A 23,650-nucleotide genomic window follows, 5' to 3' on the forward strand; every position below is an offset into this window, starting at 1 on the left:
ATGATTTGAAAGAAAATGTTGGCCATCTGATTAGTAAATTTGACACAAAAGTTGGTGGAATTATGAATAGTGAGGAAGATTGCCAAAGGATATGGCAAGATATAGATCAGTTGGAACGTTTTGCGGAGAAATGGCAGATGGAGTTTAATATGGATAAGTGTGAGGTGATGTATCTTGAGTGGTCAAATGCAAGAGAAAAATGTACAATAAATGTCAGGACCCTCACAAGCATTGATATATAGAGGGATCTTGGGGTGCAAGTTCATAACTCCCTGAAAGTGGCAACACAAGTGGTAAAAAAGGCATATGTCATGCTTGCCTTCATTGGTCAGGCCATTGAGAATAATAGTTGGCAAGTTATATTGCAGCTATATGAAACTTTAGTGAGGCCACATTTGTTGTATTGTGTGCAGTTCTGGAAGAATGTGGAGACTTTGGAGGGGGTGCACAAGAGGCGACGAGGATGTTGCCTGGAGTGGAGTAAATTAGCTAGAAGGAGAGGTTGGACAAACTTGGGGATTGTTTTTGCTACAGTGTCAGAGGCTGAGGAGCAATCAGATAGAAGTATGTAAAGGTATGAGAGGCATGGATAGGGTGGGTAGTTAAAGTCATTTTCCCAGGATGGAAAGGTCAAATACCAGGAGGATAGCTTTAAGGTGAGAGTGGAAAAGTTTATAAGACATGTGCGAGGACCGTTTTTTATACTGAGGGTTGTAGGTGCCTGAAATGCACTGCTGGAGTGGTGGTAAAAGTTTAAAAAAATCACACAACACCAGGTTATAGTCCAGCAGGTTTATTTGGAAGCACTAACTTTCGGAGCGCTGCTCCTTCATCAGGTGGTGGTAGAAGAAGATTTGTTCACAAAGTTTAAGAGGCATTTATACAGATATGTAAACAGGCAGGGAATAGAAGGATATTGACCTTGTGCAGGCAGATGGGATTATTTGAGAATGACATCATGGTCAGCATAGACACAATGGGCCAAAGGGCCTGTTCCTGTGCTTTGCTGTTCTAAGTTCTATGATCTTTTTGTGATTTTTTTGACTTCAAATAAATTAAATGTGAAGTTTTTGCAAGATTCACTTAAAATATTGAATATGCAGCAGTGGGCATACACGGACAATGTTAGTTTTTACTCCTCCCTCCAGTACTCATCAAAACAATAGTCAATTAAAAGTGGAGCTGGAAAGGCACAGCAGGTCAGGCAGCATCGGAGGAGCAGGAAAGTCAATCTTTCGGGTCAGAACTCTTCATCAGGAACAATAGATCCATGTCAAGAGATGAGTAGTGAAATCACAAAGCAATATCCTGCTCACGGTTTTGCTACTTGTACCTACCATAATGATGTTTAAAATGATGTGAAAGAAAGTTAAAATCGTGTTTTTTAAAAGAAAAGCTCTACTTATTTTGTTTAGTGTATTTTAAAAATGTAATTAGAAGAAATTTATTTGGAGGTGACAGCACTTAAAATTAATAAGGAAAAGGAGGCAGAACTGGCAGTGTTGTATCCACATTTCCACCCTTCAATGCTGTGTGAAGAAAAGTATGAGAGTTAGTTCTTCCAAATGCTCTGAGCTATATTGTTAATGAGGCAAGGAAGATGATCTGGTATAATTACATGTGCTAATAAACCAGATGCATAGTTGGTTAAGGACTATGCACATCTTAAAATTACCTTACAAACCATGAAATGTTCATGTTGCAATAAATAAGAATTGAATCAATGACAGATTGAAACATTCACTTTTGGTTAACACTTCCATTAAAGGCATGCTATAGGAAAATACCTTATAATGCTTGAACCAAAAACTTTAGTTGCCTGGGCCAGGGGTGGGAGTGAAATCTTTTTAGAACAAACACTCAAAAATAATAAGAAATTGCAATCTAGTGTGACTTATTTTAATCTTGGAAGTTAATTATGTGACTTTAAATATAATACCTTCCTCAGTTTCCACACAAAGGCGCAGACCCAGATTATAATGAGGATTCATCAGCCAATCGTTGCTTGTTGCTGTGATGTCAAACTCCAACCACCCTTCTTCTGTGGGCCATACTTCTTGATTGTCCAATAGGAGGAGCTCTGGTTCTCTACAAATGGAAAAAGAAGGCAGTCAATTTGAGCTGACGGATAGGGAATTATGATCTGTGGCCTTATAAATACCAACAACCTACAAATAATAAAAACCTCAAAGGAACATTGCAGGGAAATTACAACACAAGATATAACATAGAGTCATAAAAAGCATAAAGTCAGGTGACCATGTATAAGTTTGAAGGAATCTCTTAAAGGTCATGTAGAGCAATGTAGTTAGCTCCAAGGCAACTGAAATATCATAACAGCATCAAAATTAGATAAAACTTGATCTCCTCCATTTTTGAGCTTCCCTGAAAACACAATACAGGTCATTCTATTCAATTTTATGGAATCATACAATCATTACAGTCCAGATTGAGGCTACTTGGACCATCGAGTCAACGCCAATCTCTGAAGAGCATCCCCCCATACCCTATCCCCGTAATCCTGCCTTTCCCATGACTAACCACCATGCCTGCACATCGCTGGACACCATGGGAAATTTAGCATGGCCAATCCATCTACTCTTTAATGTCTTCTCTGTTTGCTTCTGTGCTATTATCTCTGGGGTTCCCTAAGAATCCATCCTTGGCTCACTCTTATTTTTTATTTACATGCTGCCCTTTGTATATCACCATAAGATCCGGCTGCATGTGTGCTGATTATACCAGGCTCTGTCGCTCTGCCACTTCTCTTGACCTCTCTGCCATTACTGATTTGTCATGATGCTTGCCCAATAAGAGAAAGCTTTCTCCAACTAAATATCAGGATAACCAGAGTCATTGTCTTCAATCTCCACCACAACCTTAATTTCCAAGCCAGCCACTCCATTCCTCTCCTTGGTGATTGTCTGAGGCTTAACTAGATCCTTGGCAACTTTGATGTCTTATTTCATCTTGGGATAAACTTCAGACCATGTATCCACTCTATCATTAAGACCATTTACTTGCATATCACCTGTTTCTACTTTGCCTCAGCTCCCTTGCTGCTGAAATCATCATCCATGTCATTGTTCTCTCTGGACTGGAATATTTCAATGAACTATGGCCGCCTTCCCATTTTCCACCATAAACTTGCATTCAACCAAAAAACTTTGGCCATATCCTAAGTGACACCATGTTCTACATCCTTTACCCTATGCTTGCTGAGACACACACAGGATGCTGCCTGAACTGCTGTGCTCTTCCAGCACCACTAATCCAGAGACACATAGACTCCCAGTTTGTCAATACCTCAATTTAAAACTCTCACCCTTATTTTCATTTTCCTCCATGGCTCCTCTATCCTGATCTCTGTAACCTCCCTAAAATCTTCAGAAATGACTGGAATCTCTGTGTTCTTCAATTCTGTCCTCTGGTATATTCCTGACTTTAATTTCTAACACTGACAGATATGTTTTCACTTGCAGTGGCCCAAGGAAAGGAATTGTCCCTTAAACCTCTTCAACCTTTCTATATCTCTTTCTTGTCAGAAGACACTTCTTAAAACCTATATCTTCATTTGTATTTCCTTGGCTGGCTAAGTGACAAACATTTTTGATAGCCATTCTATGAAGTGTCTTGTAATATTTAACTACATTCCAAGTGCTATCTAAATGCAGGTAGCTGTTGCTAGAGTGGATGAAGGCTTAGCACCTGTTAGAATGCATTTGGTAACCATTAGGAAAAACATTATTTAAAAGGCAGCCCTGTAGACTGTTAATGGAATGTTTGGAGATTACAGTTGCAAATATGTTTCTGTGGGGTGCTCTTGACTATTTTAACATACTTTTAAGGTAATATTCAGTAATGAACATTATTCATCAGATCCTTTTGAGAAAGAACCTCAAACAACTGTGCATGTGGACAGAGTAAACTGATGGATTCTGACTGCTGTCATTTGCAGAGTTCCAGGTTTAAGTACTGATATGATGAAATAACCATATGCTGAGTGTGGCACCTCAGATTAAAGCATTCTCTATCTTAGTGTGAAGGAACACTGCATAGATTAGCAAGTGAATGGAATCTGTCATACACTTAAAACAAGCTGTCAACTGAAGACTGAGATGAATATTCCAGTAACTGTCTCAAGCTGCAGCTTTACAGTATATGCAGTTGTGCAATTTCAGGTTTATCTCATTAATATTTCATACTCCGTAGATGCTAAAGTTTTGGGAGTAGGGTGGGATAGAAGGGAAAGTAGGTTTCTTCTCTTACCTCAACTTTTGATGTTATCCTTAACAGTTGTGAGCTAAATATATGATTTGGTTGAAACAAGGTTAAATCTGCATCCCCAATGTACAGCTCTCAAAACAACTGTCCAGACTCCAGTTGTCATAACCTTGCCAAATTTCTCCAAACTGGCAATCGCAAACCCTAATCCTCCTGAGCCTCTCCTTTATTTCTATTCTGCTGGTACTTCATCCTCAAACCTCCATTAAATTCCTGTTCAGAGATGGACGTTTCCTCGAATTTCTGCAAAGCATTCCCTCCCAGCTACTTTTAAACTTACCTTTTTTTAACAAACGGCATATTCCGTTGTTAGTAACCTCAAGCTTACAGTTTCCAATTGTCCTTTCTTGATTAACCTCTTGAGCAGTGAAGCAACATATTGAGATGAACTAAAATACCAACAAGTTTGCCTTTTTACTTCATTCTCTTTGACTAATTAATAAAGCTACCTACAATGGAGTGTGTGCAATGCAGAGTCATTGTAGTCAGCCATGTGTATTGTTACAGTCATGTAGCATAGCTGCCACCTCAGCAAGCATAGAAGCTACACTATATACAAGCCTGAGTTCTTATAACAATAAGTGTTGTTAATAAACTCAAGTAATCTGTATTGACCAGAATCTGGTCTTCTTTGATTGTGTTACATGAGCTAACACAGGTAAACACTCAAACCATATCAGACTGGCAATGGTGGTGTCACCCATCACGGTTGCACTGTTAGGAACTAAATGCTGGTGGAAGCCAGTTGGCACTAAAGGCTGTAAAGGTGATAGCACAATGGCAGTGTGAAGAGCTCTGTTTTCTAACCATCACTCTGAATTCAGAGATGAAGTTTGCAACTAACAACCAAGATTACAACCTATACTGAAGCATAACAAATTCAATGGAGGAGAAATGTTTATGAGTATTCTCTTCCTCTTTAAAAAAGTGCATCTGTTTCAAGAAGCTTTGCTTTGCTCTGCTTTCGCAAAGTGAACATAGAACATAGAAAGTGATCTTCAGACGAAACACAGCAAAAAAAGTTTATAAGAAATATTCTATTTACTATTGAGGTATTACTTGTATCCAAACATTGGGTGATTCCATTGATTGTGTTTTTTCAGAAATTGCATGAAAGCTGCAATTACCCTGATATCTCTTTTGGCGAGAATGCTATGTACAATGACTACTCAAATATTATTTTAAAGCCACAACTTTTAAAACAGCAACAATAAGAAAGATAAAAAAAAAACAAGAGAAGCCAACAACAATAATAAATAATATTACATTGCAATACAGATTCTTTGCATCCAGGCATTTTTAAAGAACATTAACCTGCACAATAAAGATGGAAAACATACAGTTGAGCATGGATTGGTGCTCCATTGACATCTATCACAACTTCACTTATTTAAAGAAAGGATAAATCTTGACTTCACAGATCAATAAATAGCTGATAAAAGAAAGTCACTCAAACTTTGGAAAATGAAGGGTTAAGAAGAATAACAACACTCGTGGGTGTTTCTAATGATGACTGCAAAGATCCTGACAAAAGGTTTGCAATTTTTGTTTTAGGAGGTCAGCTTAATGCTTGAGTCAATTTCAGAACTTTCAGACCTGAGTTCATATAATACTGACAATAGCTAGCTGAAACAACCAACCAGTCCTAAGGCAGATGACGATGCAAACGTAAGAAATGTGATTTCACCAAAACTAACTTAGCTAAAAGGTTTATGGAACTAGTCACTGCCTCTGCAACAATTAAATCCTTTTAAAAGGTACTTTTAGTCAAATGCATAAACAGATGATCAAAATCACTGCTTGCAGATAGATGCATGCTTGAGTAATTTTAGATGGTCTACAGCATCTAAAGGTATTTGACTGTACAACAAGTATTGTGGCCATCATTATTTCAGCAGCATAAGCAGTAAAACATTCAAATCTTATAAGAGATGTGACTTGGCTCACCCACCAAAATAGGGTTCAGCATTTCATGGCATATGCAAGATATGTTCTACAAGAAGACATTACTTAAAACAGGGAAGAATCCAAGTGCCCAGAGAAACACAAAGTGAAACACAATGCTCCATAGGGGCATGTAAAGAAAACTCAAGCAAGGAACAATGCCAAGAATGTTTCCAAACTTTCATTCACAGCACACAAGTGTGTCAATGAAGACCAGGAGGTATCTGCAATGTTACTGCTAATAGATCCCTGTCAAATAGTACTTGTGGTGAACTCCAAACACCACATGCACATCATCAGAGAAGCTGAAGCCTATATGTCCACTCAAATAATATACCCTGAAAGCAATGGACAACATGCACTAAAAACCAAGATTGATACTGGTGCAAGTGTGAATACTATCCCTTAACACACCTTACATGAAATATACTTAGAAAACTGGCATAATGTGGTGCAGTTCATGCATACTAAGCAATACCATGCATTGACATTTTCCATCTTCAATGTCAATATGGCTCTTCGGGATGGACACCTGCAAACTTTTATATCATTGAAACAGTTAAATCAACTATTATTGGTCTACCAATGTATGCAGATCTATGTATAAGTATGATCCATGAGGTAAGAAATGCATAAATTGCAACACCAAAGGTTCCAGTCCATAACATCAAGTTTATCCATGGTCTGATTGACCTTTATCCAGATAGGTTTGACTGTAGCAATACATTGATATCATAGTCATCGAGTCATAGAGATGTACAGCATGGAAATAGACCCTTTGGTCCAACCCGTCCATGCTGACCAAATATCCCAACCCAATCTAGTCCCATCTGCCAGCACCAGGCTCATATCCCTCCAAACCCTTCCTATTCATATCCCCTTCCAAATGCCTCTTAAATGTTGCAATTGTACCAGCCTCCACCACATCCTCTGGCAGCTCATTCCATACACGTACCACCCTCTGCGTGAAAACGTTGCCCCTTAGGTGTCTTTTATATCTTTCCCCTCTCACCCTAAACCTATGCCCTCTAGTTCTGGACTCCCCAACCCCAGGGAAAAGACTTTGTTTATTTATCCTATCTCTGCCCCTCATAATTTTGTAAACCTCTATAAGGTCACCCCTCAGCCTCCGACACTCCAGGGAAAACAGCCCCAGCCTGTTCAGCTTCTCCCTGTGGCTCAGATCCTCCAACCCTGGCAACATCCTTGTAAATCTTTTCTGAACCCTTTCAAGTTTCACAACATCTTTCCGATAGGAAGGAGACCAGAATTGCATGCAATATTCCAACAGTGGCCTAACCAATGTCCTGTACAGCCGGACCTCCCAACTACTGTACTCAATACTCAATACTATCCTATCTACCTGCGACTCCACTTTCAAGGAGCTATGAACCTGCACTCCAAGGTCTCTTTGTTTCCAAGTTGTACCAGCCTTCTCCCTAACAGAGGTAATAGCTTGGGAAGCTTTTTTCCTCCTAGTTAGGTAAGCCAGATAGCTACCAGGCTAATCTCCGAATTCAAACAGGCTTTGTTTGGCAAAGGAGACCTTTTTTTTAGCCACTTGTGTGTGCATTGAGTCAAGAGCAGCCCGGAGACCTGTGACCTGCTGAAGCTTAACCAATGACGGCCTATTATAATATGTTTTCTCAGCTACCTTCAGCCGGGTCTTCAGCATCCATTGCTGCTCCTCCCTCTGCCTCTTTCTAGTCGTCGAATATGAAATGATCAGACCTCGTAAATATGCTTTAGTGGCCTCCCAAAGCATTGCCAGATTACTAGCCATATCTGAATTAATATCCCAAAAGAGCCTGAACTCTCTTGTAATATATTTAATAAATTTACTATCCCCTAACAAAAATGGATCCATACACCAGTGACGTGCATCCATTCCACTAGCCTTGATTTTAACATCTAAATACACTCTTCTTCACCCAAAGAGTGGTGGCTGTGTGGAATGCTCTGCCCCAGAAGGCAGTGGAGGCCCAGTCTCTGGATTCGTTTAAGAAAGAGTTAGATAGAGCTCTCAAAGATAGTGGAATCAAGGGTTATGGAGATAAGGCAGGAACAGGATACTGATTAGGAATGATCAGCCATGATCATGTTGAATGGCGGTGCAGGCCCGAAGAGCTGAATGGCCTACTCCTGCACCTATTGTCTATTGTCTATTGTCTATTGGTGCATGATCCAAAACAGCTATATCCTTAACAGTTAGAGCTAAGAGCAGCAAGGAGGGGACATGAAAAGTCCTTAGTTGGTAGGATAAGGATTCCTATAGGTATGTCAGGAATAAAAGAATGACTAGGGTAGGAAAAGGTCCAGTCAAGGATAGTAGTGGGAAGTTGCGTGTGGAGGCTGAAGAGATTGGGGAGACACTGAATGAATACTTTTCGTCAGTATTCACTCAGGAACAGGACATTGTTGCCGATGTGAATATTGAGTCACAATTAATTAGAATGGACGGCTTTGAGGTATGTAGGGAAGAGGTGTTGGAAATTCTGGAAAGGGTGAAAATAGATAAGTCCCCTGGGCCTGATGGCATTTATCCTAGGATTCTCTGGGAAGCAAGGGAGGAGATTGCAGAGCCATTGGCCTTGATTTTTATGTCCTCGTTGTCTACAGGAATATGCCAGTAGACTGGAGGATAGCAAATGTGGTTCCCTTGTTCAAGAAGGGGAGTAGGGATTAGATTAGATTAGATTACAGTGTGGAAACAGGCCCTTCGGCCCAACAAGTCCACACCGACCCGCCGAAGCGCAACCCACCCATACCCCTACATTTACCCCTTACCTAACACTACGGGCAATTTAGCATGGCCAATTCACCTGACCTGCATATCTTTGGATTGTGGGAGGAAACCGGAGCACCCGGACGAAACCCACGCAGACACGGGGAGAACATGCAAACTCCACACAGTCAGTCGCTTGAGTCGGGAATTGAACCTGGGTCTCTGCGCTGTGAGGCAGCAGTGCTAACCACTGTGCCACCGTGCCGCCCACTAGGATAACCCTAGTAACTATAGGCCGGTGAGTCTCACTTCTGTTGTGGGCAAAGTCTTAGAGAGAATTGTAAGGGATAGGATTTATGAACATCTGGATAGGAATAATGTGAGCTGAAAATGTGTTGCTGGAAAAGTGCAGCAGGTCAGGCAGCATCCAAGGAACAGGAGAATCGACGTTTCAGGCATAAGCCCTTCTTCAGGAATAATGTGATCAAGGATAGTCAGCATGGTTTTGTGAAGGGCAGGTCGTGCCTCACAAACCTTATTGAATTCTTTGAGAAGGTGACTAAGGAGGTAGACGAGGGTAAAGCGGTAGATGTGGTGTATATGGATTTTAATAAGGCGTTTGATAAGGTTCCCCATGGTAGGCTACTGCAAAAAATACGGAGGTATGGCATTGAGGGTAAGTTGGAGGTTTGGATTAGGAATTGGCTGGCTGGAAGAAGACAGAGGGTAGTAGTTGATGGTAAAGGTTCATCTTGGAGTGCAGTTACTAGCAGAGTTCCGCAAGGATCTGTTTTGGGACCATTGCTGTTTGTCATTTTTATAAATGACCTGGAGGAGGGGCTAGAAGGTTGGGTGAACAAGTTTGCGGATGATACGAAAGTCGGTGGAGTTGTTGATAGTGAGGAAGGATGTGTCAGGTTACAGCGGGATATAGATAAATTGCAGAGCTGGGCAGAATGGTGGCAAATGGAGTTCAATGTAGGTAAGTGTGAGGTGATTCACTTTGGTAAGAGTAACAAAAAGACGGGGTACTGGGCTAATGGTCGGATTCTTGGTAGTGTGGATGAGCAGAGGGATCTTGGTGTCCATGTACACAGATCTCTGAAAGTTGCCACCCAGGTAAATAGTGCGGTGAAGAAGGCATATGGCGTACTGGCTTTTATTGGTAGAGGAATTGAGTTCCGGAGCCCTGAGGTCATGTTACAGTTGTATAAGACTCTGGTGCGGCCGCATCTGGAGTATTGTGTGCAGTTTTGGTCGCCATACTATAGGAAGGATGTGGAGGCACTGGAACGGGTGCAGAGGAGGTTTACCAGGATGTTGCCTGGTATGGTAGAAAGATTGTATGAGGAAAGGCTGAGGCACTTGGGGCTGTTTTCATTGGAGAAAAGAAGGTTTAGGGGTGACTTGATAGAGGTGTACAAGATGATTAGGGGTTTAGATAGGGTTGACCATGAGAACCTTTTTCCACGTATGGAGTCAGCTATTACGAGGGGGCATAGCTTTAAATTAAGGGGTGGTAGGTATAGGACAGATGTTAGGGGTAGATTCTTTACTCAGCGTGTCGTGAGTTCATGGAATGCCCTGCCAGTAGCAGTGGTGGACTCTCCCTCTTTATGGGCATTTAAAAGGGCATTGGATAGGCATATGGAGGATAGTGGGCTAGTGTAGGTTAGGTGGGCTTGGATCGGCGCAACATCGAGGGCCAAAGGGCCTGTACTGCGCTGTATTTTTCTATGTTCTATGTTCTATATTCCCAATTTTGCACGCCAATGTTCTGTCCAAACTGTCAGTTGGCATAAAAAACATGTCAATTCACGTATGGCACTTATGTGGGTTGGAATAGAACGTGAAGTCACTTCCATTAGGGTGGAGGTACCTCCACACATCCACTAATCCCAACTCATCGTGCATATCCACCAACTGCTTAGACTGCGTGGGTGTTTTACCTGCGTGGGTGTACTTGCCAGGCCCTTTGACATCCTGTCAATCTCTGAATCTATTAAGTGATTAAAATCTCCTCCTATAATTACATGGCGAACCCCAAGATTCATTAATTTAGCCATTGCATCAATTAGAAATTTAAGAGGGTGCGCTGGGGGACAATATACATTCAAAACACCATATTCTTTTCCATGTATTAGGGCTTTAAGAATGATAAACCATCTATTTTCATCCTTAATCTGCTCTGTTACCTGGAAAGGGAGGTTCCTTCTTATTAGTATGGCCACTCCTCCACACTTAGATCTGAAGGATGAGAAAAATATCCTGTCATAACCCCCTGCTGCAGTTTCCAATGTTCCTTATCAGTTAGATGTGTATCCTGCAGCAGGGCAATATCCACCCTTTCCTTCCTGAGGCTTGATAAGACCTTATTTCCTTTAATAGGAGAATGGCTCCCTTTTATATTCCAGGTGCACCACCTGAACAAATCACTAGCCATGGTCATCTAGGGCAGCCCGTGGGTTCCCAGGAGGAGGGAACTTATCTGAGGTGTGATGAGCTACAAAGATATTAATTCTATGCGATCCAAGAACTATTGCTATAAAATCAACTACAACTAAAAAAAAACACTACATTTAACTGAAACAGACACCCAAATAACCCCCAATTCGCTCGAACTCTTCCCCCTTGCCCATGGGGGCACCCCTCCCAATCCTTACTACCATCTTAGCTCCCTCTAGCTGAGGCCATGTCCTAGCCCCAGGCAATTCACAAATGAAGAAAACCTGTTGTTTAAATTCTGAGAGTTAACAATGGATACCCACCGCCCCTGCATTCATCTTAGCCACAGATATAACCATCCCCAGGACAAAATCAAGAGGACAGCAGTAAATAAAAGGAACCCTAGATAAGACCCAACCGACCAATTATATAAAATAATTCCAATTTTACAATTTTACAACAAAACAGTACATATAAAACCAAGAAAAAGGGAAAAGGGGAGGTAAGTAGAAAGGGGGTTAATAAAAAAAAGCCCTGAACCATTGTCCAGAATGGTGCCCCCTCCCCTCCCATCCCAGCTCAGGTCCTTCAATTCAAAGACTTCACAAAGGCCTTTGCCTTTTCTGCAGAGTCAAAGATCTTGAAGGATCCGAACCTGGTCTTCCAGCGTTCGGATTCTTCCTCCCGAGACCTCGGTAATGGTCTCCTCCACTGCCCCCAGTCTTTGTTCCAACAGCTGGATGTCCTGCTCATGCTTTATTAGCATGGCAGACAGTGGCTCAACTGCTGCTTGAATCCATTCTCGGAGTTTGGCAAACTCCGAGAGTAAGGGCTGTTATCCTGCCGGATCAATAGGGGCCATCTTGGGAGACTCAGCACTGGCTGCAGGCACCCCCAATGCTGTAGTGGAGTGTCCTGTCTGCTGTGTTCCTTTAGGTCCCTTTCCTTTACCGGATTTCATACTGGCCTTAAAGCTGTCCCAGACAATTTCAGCATCTCCAAATATTCAGTAAGTTTAAATTAATACTTTTTTCTCCTGGAAGTGAGTGATAAGGGGGGGGGGGGGGTGCGGGGTGGGGGTAAACATCTACCTTGCTCGGGGGTGTGGCACAGAGTCCAGCACAGCAGACCACTCAGACTGCCGCCATCTTGGATCCCCCAAACATGACACAAACCTCCATCAGTTCATGGCAGCAGTAAGGAAACATGACCCTGTTTCCAACAAGTCTTATCAAGTCAACATAGGCATATAAATTTATTCAGATCAATCTACTGGTAAAATGGTATTAGACATAATCCTACCAAAATAAAAGTTGTGCATAGGTTGCCCATATCACAAACCAAAAGTGACTGAGAAAAGTGTCTCAGTTTCTTCAACTTTTCATCTCCATATATACCAAATTTATCCACAAAGTCTCTACTGTTCATGATCTTACCTGCAAAGATACATTATACACATGGCAGGAAGATCACCAACATATTTTTCAATCTCTCAAAAATGCTCTATCATCCAGCATGTAGTTCTTCAATATTATGATCCCACCACACTCACTATGTTGGAAGTAGATGCATCTCAGATAGGCCTCAAAGCATGTCTATTACAGGATGACAAGCCAATTGAATTCAGTTCGCGGTTCCATATAACAGCTCAAGAAAACTTCTCCAACATTGAAAAAGAAACTTCTGCTCTAGTTTTCAGAATGCAATGGTTTCTCACAAACTTATTTAACAAGCATTTTATTGTCCCACAATGTGTTGGAAATTATCCCAGGCACAACTCACAAGTGTCCCTCCATGACTCTAATGACTACATATGAAGAACCAAGGGTATAATTTGGAAATATGATACAAACCAGGTTCACAGATGAATATCTCTGATTCTCTTAGCAAACTTCCAAATCCTAACAAGAACAAATCCTAACAAGGGAGTTCCTCAACAAATTGTGTACAACTGTCCGCAGTACATTAATGGACCTTTGCAAGACATATGAAGGAAGTGGAATGTCCAACATGTTACCACTTTATACTAACCTCAACCTGACAGTTTTGCAGAATGCATTGTCTATATGGTAAAATCCAAGAGAGTGAAGTATAAAGCGACGTGCCAAGATTTTTGGTTAACTGTGCTAAATCTATGTAATACTCTTCAAGATAATGGTTTAGCATCACTGGCAGCTCTCAGGTTTGGAAGACAAATCCACATAGTTCCTCTCGCAAATTCACAGCAGCCAAACATATGTGCATGGCACATCTTTGGACACAAGGGACAAAATGGAATAGGAACAGAACAATGAAAATGAACAGTTATCTCAAATTGAACCAAGCCAAAGGTAAAAGTTGGAGATTTTCATGTAAACACATAGGTTTGTGGAAGGATTCCATATCAGGTAACATTTAAAAAAAAAAATGGTTGAATCCTGCAAAGAAATAGTTGACACAGTCAAGCATCATATTATTAACCACTCATCTCAAAGGATGACAACCAAGATAGTGAAAGTATGATTCATGACAACACATCCAAAACAAATGATGCACATCCACCATAACAAAGAGCCACGTTGTTATAACTGTGTAAGTACTGGATCCATTTGTGCTGTATATCTATCAAAGCACTATTTTATTGAGCTGAAAATGTGTTGCTGGAAAAGCGCAGCAGATCAGGCAGCATCCAAGGAACAGGAGAATCGACGTTTCAGGCATAAGCCCTTCTTCAGGAATGCCTGAAGAAGGGCTTACGCCTGAAACGTCGATTCTCCTGTTCCTTGGATGCTGCCTGATCTGCTGCGCTTTTCCAGCAACACATTTTCAGCTCTAATCTCCAGCATCTGCAGTCCTCACTTTCTCCTCACTATTTTATTGAGTAGACTTGATGTATCCACATGCATTCTTGTATAAGAGGATAGGGATATTGGGATAGGGTTCCCATTCTTTAAAGGAAAAAAGGGAAATGCTGTACTATTGCATAGAAAGGAGAGTACCTTTAAGATAGTTAGGTGGCATCATGTCCTTTGATGTCCAGTATAAAGGTCCTTACATCATTTCAGCAGTCACAGTACAATGGAATCGGTGCACTATGTTGTCATTGCAGTCATCTATTTTCAGTGTTACAATCATGTAATCAGCTGTAACATTAGTAAACATAGAACCCTGACTATGTGTAAGTGTGAGTTCTTATAACATTGTAAATAGTTAGTGTTGTTCATAAATTACAAAATGTCTGCTGTACAGCTGCATCAAAGCACTATTTTATAGTGTTTCACAGCTGTAAACTGACATCCATCTGCAATATGGAAAATTGTTCAGGTATGTCTTGCACACTAAAACAAGGACAAACCCAAATCAGCTAATTATTGCCCCATTATTCTACTCTCAACCATCAGTAAAGTTGGGGAACAGGTCATCAACAGTGCTATCAAGAAGCAGTTGCTTAGCGATAAACTGCTTATTGATGCTGAGTCTATTTCAGGGGTACTCCAGGGCCACTCAGCTCCTGAGATTATTGCAAACTTGATTCAAACTTGCACAAAAGAGCTGAATTCCAGAGGTGAGGTTAGAATGACTGCCCCAGACATCAAAGCTTGATTTGACTAAGTGTGGCATCAAGGAATCCAAGGAAAACTAGAGCAAATTGGAAAAAGGGGAAAAACTCTCCATTGGTTGAAGTCATATCTGACGCAAAGGAAGATGTTTGTAGTCATTAGAGGTTATTCATTTTAGTGCAGGGATATCTCTTCAGGAGTTCCTCAGAGTGGTGTGCTAGGCCCAATCATCTTCAGCTGCTAGAAGGTCAAAAGTGGGGATGTTCACTGATGACTGCACAATGTTCAGCACCACACATGACTCAAGAAACCCATGTCCAAATGTAGCAAGACAATAGTCAGGCTTAGGTTGACAAGTGACAAGTAACATTTGAACCCTGGTGTTCATACCAGCTGCAAGTGCCAAACAATGAGCATTGATAATGAGAGAGAATCTAACTGTTGTCCCTTAATATTGAATAGCATTACCATCACTGAGTCCCCCACTATCAATGTTCTGGGGGTTGCTATTGACCAAAAATTGAACTGGACAATCGACGTTTCGGGCAAAAGGGCTTTTTACCGGAAATGTCGATTTTCCTGCTCCTTGGATGCTGCCTGACCTGCTGTGCTTTTCCAGCACCACTCTAATCTAGACTCTGGTTTCCAGCATCTGCAGTCCTTGTTTTTACCCAGAAATTGAACTGGACTAGGCATATAAATACTGTGTCTTTAAGTGCAGATCAAAGGCTTGGAATCCTGCAAAAAAAACTTATCTCCTGATTTGACAAAGTCTGTCCGCAATATATAAGGAACAAGTCCAGGAGTGTGATGGAATAGTCCTCACTTGTCTGAATGACTGCAGCTCCAACAACACAAGAAACCTGACATTATACAGGACAAAGCAGCCTGCCTTTTTGGCATTACATCCACTAACATACACACTCTCCATCACCTACACACACTAGCAGCAGAGTGTACCATCTACATGATGCATTGCAGAAATTCGCCAAGACCTCTTTAACATTTTCCAAAACTGACAACCATTAACATCTAGAAAGACAACGGCATAGATACATGGGAATGACATCTTTTCCAAACTCTACTCTAAGGCACTCATCACCGTGGCTTTGTAAAATATTGCTGTTCCTTCACTAGGTCAAAATGCTGCAACTCCCTCCCTAATAGAATTGTGCATATACCTATACAAACTGGACTGCAGTGGTTCAAGAAGGCAGCTTACTATCACCAACTTTCAAGGGCAATTAGGAATGTTAAATAAATGCTGATTCAGCCAGCAATACCCACATCCCTTGAATGAAAAATAATCCACTCTCCACAGTCTATGTTACGTGGGCTAACATATAGAAAAACATTTAGACCACATCATACAGGCAATGGTGTTTGATGCAAGAAACCACATCCGTAACTATTCAACAGGAGAATTATTCCAGCAAATAAGGATAAGAGCCAACTGCACATTCTTAGTGTGAAACTTCATTTTTCTGGGAGTTTATATCAGGAAATGAGACACAGGCTGACCTGATTTTCTGTTGATAGCAGACCAGAGCCTTTATGAGATTCCCTAGTGTGCACATCCAAAGAGCAAGGCTTTCTTCTGGGATCTAAAAGTGGAACTGTATTCTGGAGACTCCAAGTGCCATGGCTACTATATTCAGTCTGTTGGGTGTTGCTTTATAACTCTAATATCAGAGTTTCAATCTGTGTTTTAATTATTATTTGGATTCAGAGTTCCCCAAATGTCAAATCTGAGATAGGTTTACTAAGATGAAGGGTAGTGGTGGGGAATAAGCAAACATTTGCTGATACAGAATCCTTCACCGCATCACAATATACTATTCACATTTTCACAGGATTGATGAGGGAAACAACTGACCATAGTCAGAACAGTTTATTTTATCCATTGAGAGCCTATCTTTCTGGGTGTGGGAGTCAAGCTTGAAAATGGAAATCAAATAAGGAACATCAAATAAGACATTTTGATTTTTAAAATATTTTACAATAACTATATTTGAATTCATTTCATCCATAAGTGCTCTACTTTTACAACTCTGTGCAGCTGGTATGAACACCAGATAGTGCCATTGGAATAAGTTTATTCCTCTCTTTTGGGTTGACATCTCCATGCTACATCGTGAATTGGGCAGCAACTAGACAACGAAACAGCCTAAAAACTCATCCCGGCATTAGATAGCCCTGGGATTTGAACTCTTGACTGTCTGCCTGTCAGACCAGCTCTCAGCACGAATGACTAGACTGCCTCACTTAAAGTCCTTTGATCCCATGATTTTATCTATACTGCTTATTCTACCCAGGAAATGCTATTTTCAATAAACATTTTGTTGGGTCTCATGAGAGGTGATAGCAACTAACTGAATAACAGTCATAAAAAGAAACAGAAATGCAAATAACAGCTCTGATCAAGAGTCCCACCCAAAATTTTAATCAAGCTTTTTCTTTCAGATGCCAACCATATATTTTGAGCTGGGCATGCTTTTATTTTTGAAAAATTAGTTCTGCTCACATCACTTAAAGGTCCCCGTGGTGCTAAATGAATTCTCCTCCTAGTTGTTTTGCTAAATATATTCAGTTTTGACATTTACTATCAGCTCCACTGACATTTGTTTTAAAAATAATTCAAGGGATGTAGTTATTGTTGGCAAGGCCAGCATTTATTGCCTATCCCTAATTGCCCTTGAGATGGTAGTGGTTAGCTGCCTTCTTGAACTAAGACGTTCGGACACCCACAGTACTGCTAGAAAGGAAATTCCAGAATTTTGACTCCCAGCCCCTCACTGCCCAACCCACCATCTATTACCCAACTGGTGATACAGTTCCAAGTCACCCTGGTGTGTGGCTTGGAGGGGAACTTGTAAGTGGTTGTGTTTTCAAACTTGGCATCCCCAGAAAAAAACTACTAAAACATGCTTAATACTGGATTAGGTTGAACATCTATTCAATGCCTATTAATAAGCATATTTTTCTCTGGTTACCAATGACTCATGTCTATTGCTCAGTGTTCTGTTGCATCGATCTAACCAATGGGCCATTAAGTGAGCAACAACTATCTAAAAATATCATCTTGGGAACATTAGGGCTAAATCAGTGGTAACAGTAAAATGTTATTTTGTAAAACTTACTCATTGAAGGATTACCTTTCCAAAACCATGACTCTACCAGCTGGAAGGATACGGGCAGCAAATGCACAGGAACACTACCCATGTCCAGTGACCATGTCCCTTGCAAGTGCAGCCAGGCTCCTAACTGTGGCAATTATCTCTCTCTAATTTTAATGGAATTCTACTTTTATGATCATTATCTTTATGTCTCTTTATGTTGACCATGTCTCCTTTATGCCCATACAGTTCTAAATTATGCTTACATTCAATATGAAATTTCTAAACCCTTAAAAGCCTCAAACAAATATTATCCTCCTACAACCTCCCAGCTGCTATATATCTTGAAACATTTCTGTACCTACAGCGACCCACACCATTCCTTTACCTTCACTAAATCAAATTCCTGGAACACCCTTCCTAACAACACTACAGATATACATACACTGCATGGAGAAGGTGGCTAACCACTACCTTCTCATGAGAAATTAAGGATAGACAATAAATGCTGAGGGAGCTAGCAATGCCCCCTCCTAAGAAAGAATTTTTAAAAACCCTTTTGAAAATTGGCTTAGCTCATACGTGCATTTGGATATTTACCAGAAAGGTGACAGGTTCAATACCCAATATATTCTGAGTTCGTTAATCCTGATGAAGGATGAAATCATGTGTTACAGTCAATCTCCCTATTAGTCAGCATGGTAGCATAGTGGTTAGCACTGCTACCTCTCAGCACCAGGGTATCTCCACACCACATTCCTGCTCTCTCCTCAAATCTTTGATGGCTTGAGCTTAAAAAATCTATTTCTTTTCAAAATATATTCAGTGGCTTGGCCTCCACAGACTTCTGTGGTAATGAATTTGACAGGTTGACAATTGAGTGAAGACATTTCTCTTCATCTCAGTCTAAAATGGGCCTACCACGTATCCTGAAATTGTGACATCTTGTTCTGAAACCACACCATGCCCCAGCCCCCAGCACTCAGCCAGAGAATACAGCTTTCCTGCATCCAGAGTTCCATCTCTGAATTTCAATGATTCAATGAGATCCCCTCATTTAAAAATAAATCTTGCTTATTATTGGGATTTGCACATGAATAGCATGAGCATCAGTAGAATGTACTTCAGGAATGGTCAATGCCTTCAGGAAAGATAGAGGTGAAACTATTTGGCAAAGCATTGTGAAAATGTTATCAGTGACAGTAACAGGGGTGTCCCCTCCCAATTGGGGAACACTTCAGCAGTCAAGGACATTCAGCCTCGGATCCTTGGGTAACCATCCTCCAAAGAGGATCTTGGGACAGGCAACAATGCAAAGTGGCCAAGCGTCAGCTGATAGCCAAGTTTGGTACCCATGAGATGTCCTCAACCGGGACCTTGGGTCCATGTCACACTATAGGTGACCCCACTGCACCTTACTTTCTCTCTCACACACACACACACACACTACACACACACACACACACACACACACACACACACACACACACACACACACACACACACACACACACACACACACACACACACACACACACACACACACACACACACACACACACCTTACATCTTACGTACCCACACTCATGCAAACTCACTCTCATACACACGGTCTCTGTCATACACACCGACATACAAACCCCCCACCCTCCACCCCCACGCACACACCCTCTCACAGGCTTCTACTCCATCACACTCACACACACTTTACCAAACTTGCACATAAGCAAACACACAGTCTCTCACATGCACACACTCACATTTACTCAGTCATTCTATCTCTCTCTCTCTCTCTCATGCATGCACACACACATATAAATCTATGGGGTGAATTTGTATTTGCAGATACATTCTATTTTGCTTAAAAAATGCACAATCTGCAGGCAGTCAATCCATGTAATATTTGGTAAATTGCATTTTGGAAATAGAACCAGTCTGACTCAAGATTGGGATACAGACAGACTCTAACCTCACACCTTTAATGCGCTGTCTGAGCTGAGATGTCACTTTTTAAAAATAAAATCTTAAGTTATTTTGAGAATGTGACTTTAAAGAAGTTCTGGGATTTACATATTAATGAACTGAAACTTGCGACCCATTCTAAAAGATGAAAGACTTAACAACAGTCTAGGTTTGTTCAAAAATCATTTCAGTTGCATGACACTGTAATCTTTTGCTATAAATTTTGTGTCTTATGGTCCTGCTCCACAACCACCTGGTGAAGGAGCAGTGCTCCGAAAGCTAGTGCGCCCAAATAAACCTGTTGAACTATAAGTCGGTGCTGAGTAATTTTTAACTTTGTCCACCCCAATCCAACACTGGCTCAGTGAATGCAGCATTTTTTAGTTTTGGGAAGGGGAAAATACTCCTGTAAACTGCAGGTTAGATGACTCCATGAATAATGAATGGTATGTACTAACCTGTCCTGGAGCACCTGCAACACTTGGTAAATTGTGATATGAAGGGTCATGTTCCCATGGAAATTGTCATTGGCTCCTTTGTAGATCCTAAACTCTGCAGCAGTTACCATTTCACCACGAGGAATCTGAGTTAAATCGAACTTAAATTCTTTCCACTGTGCCTTGTGGTGAAAAACATCTTCATTGTGCTCCACTGTCAAAACAACAACAAAAAGAGCCATTGTTAAACTTGTACCATCTCCAATCCTATGTGAATGCTGCTCTATAATTGGGTACTAGATAAAATGGGAGAGAACTCCAGTTGAGCTCTGCTCCTGCCTGTACTCTGAAACTCCATAGGTTTGGAGAACTGTGGAGGTAATTATGTTTCCTACACTAATATAATCTTCCACGGAGATTTTTATTTTATTAATTGTATACTACTACAAGAAATAGAGAAACTTAATCTCCTCAAAGATCAGATTTTAGTAGAATACTTTCATCATCAATACAGGGTTAACGCTTGCTAAATAAAGTATTTTCAATAGTTAACTAGCAAAGTATTTTAAAGAGAATGTATCCCTTCCTTGTAATTTTCCCCCTTATTCTCCTGTTCCCCGTAGAGTTTTTAATACAGACCAAATTACTTTGTCAAATGTAGGTTCAGCAGTGATTTACTATAGTGCCACTCCTGATACATAAGTCAACTTTTCAGAATGTTTTTGACTCTCACAACCACTCAACGCATATTCCATACAAGGAATTCACTGTGACTGGACATTGTAGCATGGCTAAGGTGAGAAGTTTGGTGATTAAAGATTAAAACTTCTCAATAGTTCTATTTTGCTGTACTTTAACAGTCACATTACACAATGTTGACTAACATAATCTTCACTTTGTGCTGATTCTATTTTCTTCATGTAAAGCAAGGAAAGGGTAGTGGTTCATAAACCAAAACGAAATCCAGAGACATAATTATAGGAATGTTCCGCTTTTAAAAATAAACTCCCAAAGAGAAGGAATTAATTAAAGGGCAAAAAAGGGTGTGTTTCAGAAATAAAAAGGTTACTGAAGATTTTATGTTTTTCTAAATCACGTGCCTCTGAAACTATCAGACATTTTAAACTGGTCTTACTCCAAAGCCGAGATGATGTTACTGGCAGAAGCAGGAATCTTCCATCTAGAAAGATATTTTGAACTTCCTTTGATGTGACTGCTCTTGGTTCTGTTTTCTCGAAATAGATATGGGACAAAATTTCCACTCAGTTCCATTGACAAAGCCAATGGAAAAGATTAAGGAATGTCAAGCATCTTATCCAATGCAAATTGAGTTCCCTTGATCATTGATGGTGGTTTGAAAAACATTGTGCAGGAAACCAGCCCTGCCCACAAAACTGGATACACCCCTGTAAAATTAATCAACATGGCACATTTCTGTCAACTGATCTTGCTTGGAGCCTTTGGTGCAAGTGCATTTGTCGACACTTCAAAATTTGTTTAAAAATTTGAGAAGAAACTGACTAGTGTGGATCAGTGAAACTAGCAAAGGTTTCTTCTTCAAAAATTAATTTCCAGTTATTTAATATTAAGTTGCTCATAGATGCTGAAGCAGCCACTCTTATTAAAAATGTGTATTTTATTTTCTTGATAAAATCATTTTCAGCTGTCTCAACAAAATAGCACCACGTTACCATTCTTAAAAATATCGTAGAAGATAAACAAAGACATTCCAATAGGCTGTTTAATTGTCCTAGTTCTGGGAAGATTTGATGTTTGTGGTTATGCAAGTGTTTTTTGAGCAAAAACTAAAAACATCACTTTAGAAAGAAAAGCATAATTTTGAGCTCAATTGACAATTATCAAATCTGGACTCCCAATTGTGAATCCAAAATGAACTGTCTTAAATATTCATTCACTTTTTAAAAGCATTTTTGGGCAAACATGTGTATATCCTCAATAGCCAAAGTTTTCCCTGATATTTTGTGTTGGTACGTTACCTTGCTTGGAATTAACATCGAAAGCTTGCAAAATTTGATAATATTAACTGGGTTTTGTCACATTTGAACAGTTGTTGAAAGCTAACTTTTTGACATTGAGAATAAATTCTGCAGATCTTTGCAAACTTTTTTTTTCTATTGTATGAATTACAACTTAATTAGATACATATGTTGGTACGAATCCATATGTATGAGCATATATCCACTCATGGTCACATTACCTTCAGCACCCAGACATTACATAAACATTGGTTCTGGGATTCACAATATCACCTAGCTCATAAGCCTGAACTAGTTAGATTGAAATTGAATTTTGTCAAATATGGTATTCTGAATTATTTATAGTATATTGCACATTCAGCTCTTTTCTTTCACTGGTTGACCTGCTGCGGTATTTATTCAGGAATGCCGAGGGTTGGAACTTGTCTGCTTATGATATTCAAACATGTCCAATTTTGGGTAGCAGAGCCAGACAGAGGGTTGAAAATTCATCACAACACGGAAATGGAGTACATTAATGGAAGGCACTGGAAACAGGGCTTAAATGTTACAGGTAACATTTGTGTCACTTAATTATCAAGTAATGGTTATAATAAACCCAACTTTCTCCTCTTGACTTTCAAAGGCATTGCTATCACCAAGTTATCATTGACTCAGAACTAAATTGGATCAAACACCATAATATACCATTGGACCAGTCCATGCTACAAGAATAGAGTACTATCTTGGTACTGTGAAGTGTGGCTTACTCCCTAGTCCCTAAAAACCTATAATCCTGCACCAAGCTCAAATCACGAGTGAGATGGTATACTCACCATTTGCCAAGAAGAGCACAACACTCAGGAAACTCTACGCTATCTGGAACATAGTTGCTTACTTAAACTCTACTGTTGGGCCAAGCATCGATGTTTTGTAACAAGCTTTAGCTGCAGCATGCACAATTGACAGGATACAATTATTCTTCAGTATCCTTCAATTCCCCATTTAAAACCACTGTGGGGGTACCTTTAACATTGGGTGAAGGAGGAGGCCCTTGGGGAAAAGAATCCTTTTCAGTAAATATGGCCTTTCCATCCTCATTTTGTTCAGAATTATTTAGACTTCTGTATATTGTCATGACCAGGTGAGGAGGGGTAATCAGCTCTCCTCTTTTTAAACACCTCATGGACAGTCGCAACATTTTTATTTTGAACATTGCTGC

At 40.4% G+C, this 23,650-nt stretch overlaps 1 protein-coding gene across 2 annotated transcripts in view; it reads right to left on the bottom strand.

The window, feature by feature from the left end:
• The window catches only part of LOC122563692 (bone morphogenetic protein 7-like), a 97,192-nt gene that overhangs the window by 22,191 nt on the left and 51,351 nt on the right, over positions 1-23,650 (bottom strand). For both annotated transcript variants that reach the window (XM_043717755.2, XM_043717753.2), the window contains exons 2-3: positions 20,474-20,666; positions 1,940-2,088 (exon numbers count right to left, since the gene is read on the bottom strand). In XM_043717755.2, coding sequence (XP_043573690.1) covers positions 1,940-2,088; positions 20,474-20,666 — 342 coding nt within the window. The remainder of the gene's footprint in view (positions 1-1,939; positions 2,089-20,473; positions 20,667-23,650) is intronic.

This window comes from Chiloscyllium plagiosum, unplaced genomic scaffold (genome assembly GCF_037043375.1).
Source record: "Chiloscyllium plagiosum isolate Xiang-an unplaced genomic scaffold, Cpla_swu_hap1 HiC_scaffold_30, whole genome shotgun sequence".
Classification (NCBI taxonomy): Eukaryota; Metazoa; Chordata; class Chondrichthyes; order Orectolobiformes; family Hemiscylliidae; genus Chiloscyllium; species Chiloscyllium plagiosum.